At 44.6% G+C, this 11,985-nt stretch overlaps 1 protein-coding gene across 1 annotated transcript; it reads left to right on the forward strand.

The window, feature by feature from the left end:
* Positions 1-553: 553 nt before the first annotated feature.
* Positions 554-7,556, forward strand: LOC133643588 (transcriptional regulator Myc-2-like). Its single transcript, XM_062038258.1, has 3 exons — positions 554-825; positions 4,223-4,766; positions 6,159-7,556. The coding sequence occupies exons 2-3, from the start codon at positions 4,238-4,240 to the stop codon at positions 6,704-6,706; spliced, it is 1,077 nt and encodes a 358-aa protein (XP_061894242.1). The 5' UTR covers positions 554-825; positions 4,223-4,237; the 3' UTR covers positions 6,707-7,556.
* Positions 7,557-11,985: the final 4,429 nt, after the last annotated feature.

The raw sequence follows: 11,985 nt of genomic DNA on the forward strand, positions 1-11,985 counted from the left end.
GCTAGAATTTTACTGTAAGGTCTGTTGTCATTTTTACTGTGTACGATTTGATGGATAAATTGCTTTTAAATCACAAGTCAAGCAGATATTTAAGGTTTATTTATTCATTTAAAAAACGTTTTTTAATATTAGAGACTATTGAAGTTTAAAAGTGTGTATTTATGATGTCAAAAACGGACAGAACATTTAGTCAGGGAAGATGAATTCATGTTTAAATATCAATTTCAGGCTTTCAGGGGTCAGACAGACGGGTGAGCGCCAGACAGGCAGCGTGTGGCGACAGACAGGCAGAGAGACACCCGGCTTCTCCTCTCTATCCACGTGTGGGATTGTGCTCACTACTTTTACCGCCATCCTTTTCCTGGAAACGCACCCTTCGCTCATACCCCTCCGCCGGCCCGGCCCAGGCGAAAGTAGACCCCGCTTTGAGCCGCCGAGTACAAACGCCCCGCCTCCGCCGCCGCGAAGGCGTTTCCCCTTTTCGAGATAGCAAACGAGGACGTGGAATATTTGCGACTTCCCCGCGGAAGCGAGCGCTCGCTGGCGGCTTTGGACGTTTTGGCGCGTTTTTTTTTTTTTTTGGCTCCGCGGAGGGACACACCGGCGAGACGGGCGTATAAAAGCGCCGCGGCCATGCTGGCCACACCCACTTTTTGGTGAGCCCGGATACTCGCACCATGCTGCCTTGTTCCCGCCTCAAGTTTACACGCAGGAAAGTCCACACGAAGTACGCCCTCACCCTCACACTCACCGTGGACTTTTAAGTGGGACACTTTGCTCGCTTCCACCAACCGCGTCCTCTTTGTTCTCTCGTGTCAACTGCCGGTAAGAACGCTATTTTTTTATTTTTCCCCTGCAACGTGTCTTTCGCTAGCAAGCTAGCTAACATGTGTTTAGTAGTAAAACCACGCATGGTGGCTCCACGCGTGGGCTTTTAAAAAGGCCGGCCGCACTGCGTTGTATGCAATGTGCAACGTGTAGTATTCAATGTGTAACGTTGGCTTCAAAGGCGGCTTTAAAGCACTTCCGCCCTGCGTAACGTTTCGCCTTTTTTACGTAAACTGCGCACTGCCCTGAAAGTAGACCGGCCCGGTGGGAAAATGGTCCACGCGTGGAATGTAGCCCGACTTTAAATGGGCGCATGTGTGTCTGCGCCCATAAAGCCGTGCTTTTAACTCCTCGGACCGGCGCACAGTGTGGCTTTGTTCCGCACCCGGACCTGCTGCACTTGAACGCACCATGTGGTTTATGACAGCGGCCCCCACGCCCTGCTGCGTGTAAATCTTACGTCTACTTTAAGTGCGTGGGGGGGAATGTCAAGTGGAAATGACTGTGTGTGTGTCCGAGGCCGTCTTCTCATTACATACTTTGCAAGCTGGGCAACATTTGCTGTGGTCTGGAACAATGTGGCAGACAAACAACTATCAGAAATGTAGCCAATAATACATACAATGTGCCATGAGACAACAGGACGTAATGCTGGGTAACGTTTGCTGTGGTCTGGAACAACGTGGTGACGTTTTGTCTGCCACGTTGTTCCAGACCACAGCAAAGGTTAACCCAGCATTATGTCCTCTGTGTACGTAGTTTATTGTTGTTTCACGACACGTTCTCTGTATGCATTATTGGCTACATTTCTGATAGTTGTTTGTCTGCCACGTTGTTCCAGACCACAGCAAACTTTTTTCCAGCATTATGTCCTCTGTGTAACGTTTGCTGCAGTCTGGAACAACGTGGTGGACAACTATCACAAATGTAGCCAATAGTGCATACAGAGAATGTGTCGTGAAACAAAAGTAAACTACGTACACAGAGGATATAATGCTGGGTAACGTTTGCTGTCGTCCGGAACAACGTGACGTTTGCTGTGGTCTGGAACAACGTGGCAGACAAACGACTATCAGAAATGTAGCCAATAATGCATACAGAGAATGTGTCATGAAACAAGAACAAACTACTTACCCAGCATTATGTCCTCTGTGTAACGTTTGCTGTGGTCTGTAACAACGTGGCGGACAAACGACTATCAATGTGTCTTGAAACAAGAACAAACTACTTACCCAGCATTATGTCCTCTTTGTAACGTTTGCTGTGGTCTGTAACAACGTGGTGGACAAACGACTATCAATGTGTCATGAAACAAGAACAAACTACTTACCCAGCATTATGTCCTCTGTGTAACGTTTGCTGTGGTCTGTAACAACGTGGCGGACAAACGACTATCAATGTGTCATGAAACAAGAACAAACTACTTACCCAGCATTATGTCCTCTGTGTACGTAGTTTGTTTTTGTTTCACGACACATTCTCTGTATGCATTATTGGCTACATTTGTGATAGTTGTCTGCCACGTTGTTCCAGACCACAGCAAACGTTACCCAGCATTATGTCCTCCTGTATAACGTTTGCTGTGTTCTGGAACAACGTGAATACAAACAACTATCAGAAATGTAGCCAATAATGCATACAGAGAATGTGTCATGAAACAAAAGTAAATTACGTACACAGAGGACATAATGCTGGGTATCATTTGCTGTGGTCCGGAACAACGTGTTGACGTTTGCTGTGGTCTGGAACAACGTGGCAGAAAACAGAAATGTAGCCAATGTGTCATGAAACAAGAACAAAATACTTACCCAGCATTATGTCCTCTGTGTACGTAGTTCATTTTTGTTTCACGACACATTCTCTGTATGCATTATTGGCTACATTTCTGATAGTTGTTTGTCTGCCACGTTGTTCCAGACCACAGCAAACGTTACCCAGTATTATGTCCTCTGTGTATGTAGTTTATTGTTGTTTCATGACACATTCTCTATGTATTATTGGCTACATTTCTGATAGTTGTTGGTCTGCCACGTTGTTCCAGACCACAGCAAACTTTTGCCAGCATTATGTCCTATGTGTAATGTTTGCTGTGGTCTGGAACAATGTGGCAGACAACTATCAGAAATGTAGCCAATAATACATACAGAGAATGTGTCATGAAACAAAAGTAAACTACATACACAGAATACCTTATGCTGGGTAACGTTTGCTGTGGTCTGGAACAAAGTGGCAGACAAACGACTGTTTGAAATGTAGCCAATAATGCATACAGAGAATGTGTCATGAAACCAAAATTAACTACATACACTGAGGACATAAGTAAGGGACATGAAATGAACTCAAATATAGCTACAAACGAGGCATGATGATGTACATGCAAGATAAGTACATGCAGCTAGCCTAAATAGCATGTTAGCATGGATTAGCTTGCAGTCGTGCAGTGACCAAATATTCCTGATTAGCACTCCACACAATTAAATGACATCAACAAAGCTCACCTTTGTGCGTTCACGCACAGTATAAAACGTTTGGTGGACACGATGAGACAAAGGAGGCGTGGCATAAAACCCGCCTTTCTGTGGCAGCGTCAGAGAAAGTTATACATGTAAACTAGGGCTGCAACTAATGATTAATTTGATAATCGATTAATCTGTCGATTATTACTTCGATTAATAATCGGATAAAAGAGACAAACTACATTTCTATCCTTTCCAGTATTTTATTGAAAAAAACAGCATACTGGCACCATACTTATTTTGATTATTGTTTCTCAGCTGTTTGTACATGTTGCAGTTTATAAATAAAGGTTTATTTAAAAAAAAAAAAAAACTTTTTTTTTTTTTTTTTTAAAAGCTTCTGCGCATGCACATAGCATAGATCCAATGAATCGATGACTAAATTAATCGGCAACTATTTTTATAATCGATTTTAATCGATTAGTTGTTGCAGCCCTAATGTAAACAAGCTGACGGTGAGTTCAAGGGCCACTGAATTTAGTAGGTCAAAACGGCGCTCAGCAAATACTGTGAAGCATGTTCAAGATAAACCGTGGGCTTTCTAACAATTAGGAATGTTTGTGTTGTTTGTCCTCCGACTTAAACACATTTTCACCCCATTTTCTTCTCATTTCCATACAAGTCAAATATTTCGACCAAGAACTTTCTTTGTAGGGTGAATTTCGCAAAGAGGTGTTGAGCGTCTGCACCTCCAGCTGTTGCTGTGATGTCATGGGGAGAAGTGGGGGGTTGTCAGTGGCCTTCAAAGGAGTGGGCGGGGCTACCTTGATGTAGACACATATAAAAGACATCAATCTGGTGGTGGTGGGGGGGGGGTGAGTGCTTTATCAAAGGACTTCAGATCGCTAACTACATCATTGATTTTTCCCCCCGGGCAGATTCTGCGATTGAACATGTTGCAGAGCTTTGGTCAGTCGCAAGACTGGCTCTACTCGGACCCCCTGTTCTTTGACGACGAGTTCTGCCAAAGTTTGATGAAGGACCTCCAGTCCCTCCCGACGCCCCCGCAGTCTCCCCCGATGAAGACGGGCCCGGGGGGCGACGGCAAGCCCCTCTCCAAGGGCGACCAGCTGAGCTACGTGTCGGACATCCTCCTGGAGGACCACGACATGCAGCTCAACTGGAACTGCGCCTTCTTCCACCCCGGCGCCCCGCTAAAGGACGGGGCGCCCCCGGAGGAGAGCGGCGAGGACGGCCTGTGGCAGTGCCTGGCCTCGGACAAGATCCTGGAGGAGAAGCTGGCGTCCTCCATGCTGGGCTCCAGCCCGCTGCTGTCTGACATCGACACCACCATCTTCGAGGGGCTGGCCGGCTCCACGCTGGACTGCCAGAACCTGATGGAGACGCAGGAGCCCAGCGAGACCACGTCGGACTACGGGTCGACCGGCGGCGAGCTGTCCGCGTACTCGTCCAGCGACTCAGGTGAGACGCAGCGCGGTTCAGAGCGGCCTAACGAGCATAGTGGTTAATGTGTAATTGAGTTGAGCCCACGTTGACCTTTGAACTTTGCTTATCTGACCGTTAGCTGCAGATGTGTAAGATGCTCTTTGATGTTCTCTGTGTGTGGGCGGGGGCGGGGGGTGGTGCGGTCCCAACTGTCAGCGTAACATTGGCCCCACGTGCTGTTTCCACTGCCATTAGCTCCTAATGACAGTTTAGCTGCTGGCCATTGACCACACAGGAAGTGCTGACCTTGTTTAGTTTGTTTATGGGTCTTTTTTGTGTGTATAATATCCATTACTTTTCCTGGCGTTTAAGTAATGTTAGCTTTAACTGTTACAATGTTCACTTTAGAGGAAGTTGTGACTAATGTGGTTCCCAAACCCAACTTGACTCTCTAAGTAGCGTAGTAGACCTGAGTATTCATTAAGTACCACCATAATAACATTAAATACAGTATTGTAGTAGACCTAAGTATTCATTAAGTACCACCATAATAACATTAAATACAGTAGCGTAGTAGACCTAAGTATTCATTAAGTACCACCATAATAACATTAAATACAGTAGTTTAGTAGACCTAAGTATTCATTAAGTACCACCAAAATGACAACATTAAATACAGTAGTGTAGTAGACCTAAGTATTCATTAAGTACCACCAAAATAACATTAAATACAGTAGTGTAGTAGACCTAAGTATTCATTAAGTACCACCATAATGACATTAAATACAGTAGTGTAGTAGACCTAAGTATTCATTAAGTACCACCATAATTACAACATTAAATACAGTAGCGTAGTAGACCTAAGTATTCATTAAGTACCACCATAATAACATTAAATAGAGTAGTGTAGTAGACCTAAGTATTCATTAAGTACCACCATAATGACAACATTAAATACAGTAGCGTAGTAGACCTAAGTATTCATTAAGTACCACCATAACATTAAATACAGTAGTGTAGTAGACCTAAGTATTCATTAAGTACCACCATAATAACATTAAATACAGTAGTGTAGTAGACCTAAGTATTCATTAAGTACCACCATAATGACAACTTTAAAATACAGTAGCGTAGTAGACCTAAGTATTCATTAAGTACCACCATAATGACAACATTAAATACAGTAGTGTAGTAGACCTAAGTATTCATTAAGTACCACCATAATGACAACATAGTAGTGTAGTAGACCTAAGTATTCATTAAAAACAAGGCAGATTTTAATTCTAAAGTATATTTGATATTTTGGGCCACCAGTTTGAACAGTAACACTGTGTTTGAATCTAGGAAAATAAAAGCGTACTTTAATGAAGTGCCACTAGCCACACACTCGCGTGTCAAAGGTCACTAACGTGTGATTGTGTCCCACAGAGGAGGAGATTGACGTGGTGACGGTGGGCCGCTGCCCCTCCAGGCCTTCCGCAGAACTCTCAGCCCGCCAGCAGAAGCAGGACGAGGAACAGCGGGCTCTCCAGCGCCACCACCTGGAGATCCAGCAGCAGCACAACTACGCGGCGCCACGCCCGGCGTCCCCGCCCCCCTGCTCGTCCAGCAAGCGCTCGCGGACCGCCGACAGGCTCTCGCGGCCCCCCCACTCCTCCCGCTACCACGAACACCACCACCACCACCACTCGTCCCGGAGCTCCGCGGAGACGGAGGACGAGGAGGAGCGGCGGCGGACGCACAACGTGATGGAGCGCCAGCGCCGCAACGAGCTGAAGAACTGCTTTGTGCGTCTGCGCGACAACGTGCCCGAGCTGTCGCACAACGACAAGGCGTCCAAGGTGGTGATCCTGAAGAAGGCCAGGGACTGCATCTACGGCCTGGAGGACCACGCCTTCACCCTGCAGACCCAGCGGGACAAACTCCGCGCCAAGCAGGAGGCGCTCAAAGCCAGACTGGAGCAGCTCCGCCGGTAGTGGAGCACAGGGGGGCGGGGCTTGTGTAAAGGGACAAAGACTATTGGATGACTGCTGACTGTTGTACGCACACACAAGCTCCCTTTTTGAGGATGTCTGTAGCCATAGCAACCAACCAACCATCCCTCCAGCTTTGATATGACGCTGCACGTGTTCCTCAGCGAGCGGACGTTCAGTTCCTCTTCCAGCTCAAAGGTTGGAACTCGGCCAAAGTTCAGATTGTTGCCTCTCTTTCTCTCCCGCCGGTGTCCTGACGACACCTTCAGGTCCCGCGGGGAGGAACACTGTGACGCTCACCTTTTCACGTTTCCCCACGCAAACACGAGCCGAGGCGTCAAATATCACGTTCCCTCGTTTCCCACATTCCCCGCTCGCACAGGAAGTCCTTCTACGCTTGCTGATGTTCTCCGTTCACCGGCCGGTTCTTAAAAGCGTAACGTTTGTTTGCCGGGAGTTCCGACTTTTTTCAGGACTTTTTTTCCCGCCGTCTGGTCGGGACCCGGCTGGTCTTCCAGGGAGTTCTCGCCTCGCCTCGAAAGTCCCCCTCGATGGCGGCGGCGAGTGTCGTCCAAGCCGAGGTCAGGACCAGACGGGCGTTTTTTTTGTTCGATTTTTCAGCATGGTGACAACCTACCTCCACCTGGCCAACTGTCGGTTTTTTCTCATGTTGGTGGCTAAAATACTGTTCAGATTTTTAAGAAATGTACATTTTTTTATTGTACCATAAGTTATTTTAGTCTTTTTTGGGGTTGTTGTTTTTTTTTTTTTGTTAATATGAATTTTGAGAATTTATTGAGGTTCTTTTTTCACCAGCACTTTTTGATATTGATGGAATTAAAGAATGATAGTTGGAAAATGGCTGTTTCTTTTTAAATGTGCACACACACTTGAGATGGCTGTTTATGCCGACAAATATATTACTCAGTTGTAATACACCTTTCCACCACTTGTGGCAGTAATGACAATATCAAACCAGTCCGACGTTAAAGGCCTACTGAAAGCCACTACTAGCGACCACGCAGTCTGATAGTTTATATATCAATGATGAAATCTTAACATTGCAACACATGCCAATACGGCCAGGTTAACTTATAAAGTGACATTATAAATTTCCCGAGAAATATCCGTCTGAAAACGTCTTATGTATGATGACGTATGCGCGTGACATAGCCAGTGAAACGGAAGTATTGGTACCCCATTGAATCCGATACAAAATAGCTGTTTTAATCTCAAAATTCCACAGTATTCTGGACATCTGTGTTGGTGAATCTTTTGCAATTTGTTTAATGAACAATGGAGACTGCAAAGAAGAAAGTTGTAGGTGGGATCGGTGTATTAGCGGCTGGCTGCAGCAACACAACCAGGAGGACTTCCTTGGATAGCAGACGCGCTAGCCGACGCTAGCCGACGACCGCACGGATGATCGGGTGAAGTCATTCGTCCTTCCGTCGATCGCTGGAACGCAGGTGAGCACGGGTGTTGATGAGCAGATGGGGGCTGGCTGGCGTAGGTAGAGCGCTAATGTTTTTATCATAGCTCTGTGAGGTCCCGTTGTACTATGTTAGCTTCAATGGCGTCGTTAGCAACAGCATTTTTAAGCTTTGCCATGCTGGAAAGCATTATCCGTGTAGTTACATGTCCGTGGTTTAATAGTATTGTTGATTTTCTGTCTATCCTTCCAATCAGGGGTTTATGTATTTTGTTTCTATCTGCATTTGAGCCCGATGCTATCACGTTAGCTCCCTAGCTAAGTTAGCTTCAATGGCGTCGTTAGCAACAGCATTGTTAACCTTCGCCAAGCTGGAAAGCATTAACCGTGTATTTACATGTCCATGGTTTAATAGTATTGTTGATTTTCTGTCTATCCTTCCAGTCAGGGGTTTATTTCTTTTGTTTATATCTGCATTTGAGCCCGATGCTATCACGTTAGCTCCCTAGCTAAGTTAGCTTCAATGGCGTCGTTAGCAACAGCATTGTTAACCTTCGCCAAGCTGGAAAGCATTAACCGTGTATTTACATGTCCATGGTTTAATAGTATTGTTGATTTTCTGTCTATCCTTCCAGTCAGGGGTTTATTTCTTTTGTTTATATCTGCATTTGAGCACGATGCTATCACGTTAGCTCCCTAGCTAAGTTAGCTTCAATGGCGTCGTTAGCAACAGCATTGTTAACCTTCGCCAAGGTGGAAAGCATTAACCGTGTATTTACATGTCATGGTTTAATAGTATTGTTGATTTTCTGTCCATCCTTCCAGTCAGGGGTTTATTTATTTTGTTTATATCTGCATTTGAGCCCGATGCTATCACGTTAGCTCCCTAGCTAAGTTAGCTTCAATGGCGTCGTTAGCAACAGCATTGTTTATAGAGGCTTTGCAGTCACGTGGTTTTATCACGTGACTTTGTGTTACGCCGCCATCTTGCCGGTCAACCGCTCAGCTCGTTCCTGCGTGTTCGTACAGATTCAGTTTGATTTCTGCGCTACATTTTCACCGATTTCATCCGAATTATGGCTGATTTGCTATCCAATGAAGTTGTGCATTTGGATGAAGAGTCGAAGAAACGTTACCGAGAGAAGTTGAACCTTGTTGGCACAAGGGATCCGTACCTTTTACCGAGAAGCATGCTAAAACCTCGTCGATTCACCATCGAAAGGACCTTAAGGCGTACAAGAGTCTGGATGCCTACAAGTATTTATGGGCTGATATGGCAGATTCCAAACAAGAATGGATTTCTTCTCATGACCAAGGTAAGGAAAAAGCACACACAGAAGAGCCTACTGTCTGTTTACAAATCCGCGTGGCAGTAACAGTGTGATTGTGAAAAAACTACTGAAGTGATTCTAATGAAAACTCACATTGTTAAGCTTTTTTTAAATTTTTTATTACAAAAGGCGTCCTGTTCAAAAATGCTTTTAATTAAAAAACTGTTTCACAAACTTCATATTGAAATTTTCCAATTTTTCTCTATGGGTGAGGGCGGACCTACGTCACTTCCGCCTACCAATCCCCTAGCAACCGGGAATTCGTTGAAAACAAAGCAGCTCACAGCGAACACAGCATTGACAGAAAAAGCATTTAACGAGCGTCGTGGTCTTGGAAGTCTGCGTTAAATCCTTCATTTACGCATTTTTACTTATTCGCATATCGTGTGGAAAAAATGAAAATGTATTATTTGCGTCAGACTCGTCTCAGTGAACTTTAAAGCTTCTCGGGCTTAGCTTAGCTTGCTAGTTAGCTTAGCCTGCGCGCTACTAAGAAAGAGACGCGGAAGTTATCAACAAGATCAAGTGTTAGTGTATAAAATATTGAGAGATTTGAGGGCTACATGTATTGAATGGCAACATGGAAATTACAGGGTTTATTGGTTTTTAAAAACCCAACTGTTAAGTGCAAATTTAAACGAAACCGGTTTTCGAAAATAGCTAGCTAGGCTATAGACTATATAGTATATTACTTACTTAACTTAATCCTCTTCTTCCCGGATGGGAAATAAGGCTTCGACGACTCGACGCCATTCGTCTCGCTGCTGTGCTAGTCTCTGTGCCTCGCCCCATGTAAGCTTCATCTCTTTCAGCTCCCCTTCAACTGTTCTTCGCCAGGTGTTCTTTGGCCGTCCTGGCTTACGTTTTCCCGGTGGTGTCCATCTTAACGCTGCCTTTGGTATCCGCTCGTTGTCCGGTTTTCGAAAATAGCTAGCTAGGCTATAGACTATATAGTATATACCGCATGTTATTTTTGTACAACAACAACTTCAGCTGTCGAACATTATAAGGTACAAATTCAACAAGTACAACATTAGCACGGACGGTATAGCCAAGTTGTGGTTAAGAAGGTGGATTTTTGTTCCTTATATTTACCAGAAACAAAGTGATCCGAACACACGACCCGGGACTTTGGGGGACTCCAGTGAGAACCGTCCTCGTTTTCCCGGTGTAAAGCTGCGAGCCATTTGTCTCGTCTCTGTGGGCTTTTATCACGCTTTGGCAGAACAAAATACAACCTTTGTTTTCCCTGTTTCCGGTTGTGGTTAGCACAACCAAAAACAACACAGTTTTTCGGCATTTTGGAGGCAGAATGACGGGTTTAACCAGCGTAGGTCGACAGGTTAAAGAGTAATGGCAACGGTTTGTTTTCAACGCCAGTCTGGTGGCTATGGCTGGAAGAACCCGTATGTAGCTCAGTTGCCCGGATGTCGGCCCTCACCCATATATGAAGCTCAACATTTACATTGATAAAGTTTTCAAGCCAATCAGATGAGGCATCATGAAAAAATAAAAACGGTACCTAGCATCACACAGACATGGGTGCATTTTCAACAATCATATTTGTATCATCCCATATTGTATTATTTCACATTTTGTGAAACAAATCAGGTGTGAATAGTTTGTTTACATAGCTGATATGAAATGTTCATTGCATATCCTTGTGTACATCGTAGGTTTCCATCGTTCACGACAAATCGCCGCGATCCGAAGCTAAGATTTGGTTTATCGCCTCGTCTATTGCTACTAGGGATGATACTCGAAACCGGTTTTCCCGGTTGTTTGATAAGAAAAGAACCGAGTACTCGGGCTTCGAATCCCTTTTTGAGAACCGGTACCCGTTATCGAGACCACTATAGTAAAGGAAAAGAGTTGGGTCTTTATTCGAATCCCGTCCCGACCAGAAATGCTCCGTGGGACATCACAAGAAATGGCGTCACGTAGCTCAGTCATTAGGCGCAGATAGCGAAAGCAGGAAAACAATGGACGGGAAAAAGCGCTCCAAGGTGTAATAAAGTTCAAAACAAAAGACGAACACTTTTACGACCAACCGGAAACATAGCAACCAGGCTAGCAACGCACCTCCTTTACGGCAGCTGTCGCAACGTTCTTAAAACAACCGCAGCACATACATATATACACAACATATCTCCCTTTTTTAACTTTTGTTTTTCTTTCCTTGTAAACAAAACAAAATCACACTGTAGATGTGTTGTTTGTCTAATTATAAATAATGCAGACGAGGCGTGTTGGCTGAGTTCTTGACGTTTACTTTCACAGCGTGGCAACATGCAACACTTTTCGGGGCTACCGCGCATGCTCGTAACTCCCGTTGCATGCTGGGTAGTGTAGTTGTTATATTCTCTAGCTCATAACATTTTTCCCCCTATAAAGAAATAATGTTAACTCAATAAAGTGTATTTCTTTTTTTAGCTTTAACTTTTCATTTTTTTTAGCATTGTAACCACATTTGCAAATAACTTTTCTCTTCATAGAATTTTCTTTCAATAAACAAATAA

The sequence above is a fragment of the Entelurus aequoreus genome, linkage group LG26 (assembly GCF_033978785.1).
Source record: "Entelurus aequoreus isolate RoL-2023_Sb linkage group LG26, RoL_Eaeq_v1.1, whole genome shotgun sequence".
Taxonomy (NCBI): Eukaryota; Metazoa; Chordata; class Actinopteri; order Syngnathiformes; family Syngnathidae; genus Entelurus; species Entelurus aequoreus.

Excerpts from the sequence above, each read along its gene's own strand:
- LOC133643588 (XM_062038258.1), top strand. The coding sequence starts at position 4,238 with ATGTTGCAGAGCTTTGGTCAGTCGCAAGACTGGCTCTACTCGGACCCC. Across the intron at positions 4,767-6,158 it reads GTACTCGTCCAGCGACTCAG|AGGAGGAGATTGACGTGGTG; the intron begins GTGAGACGCAGC and ends TGTGTCCCACAG.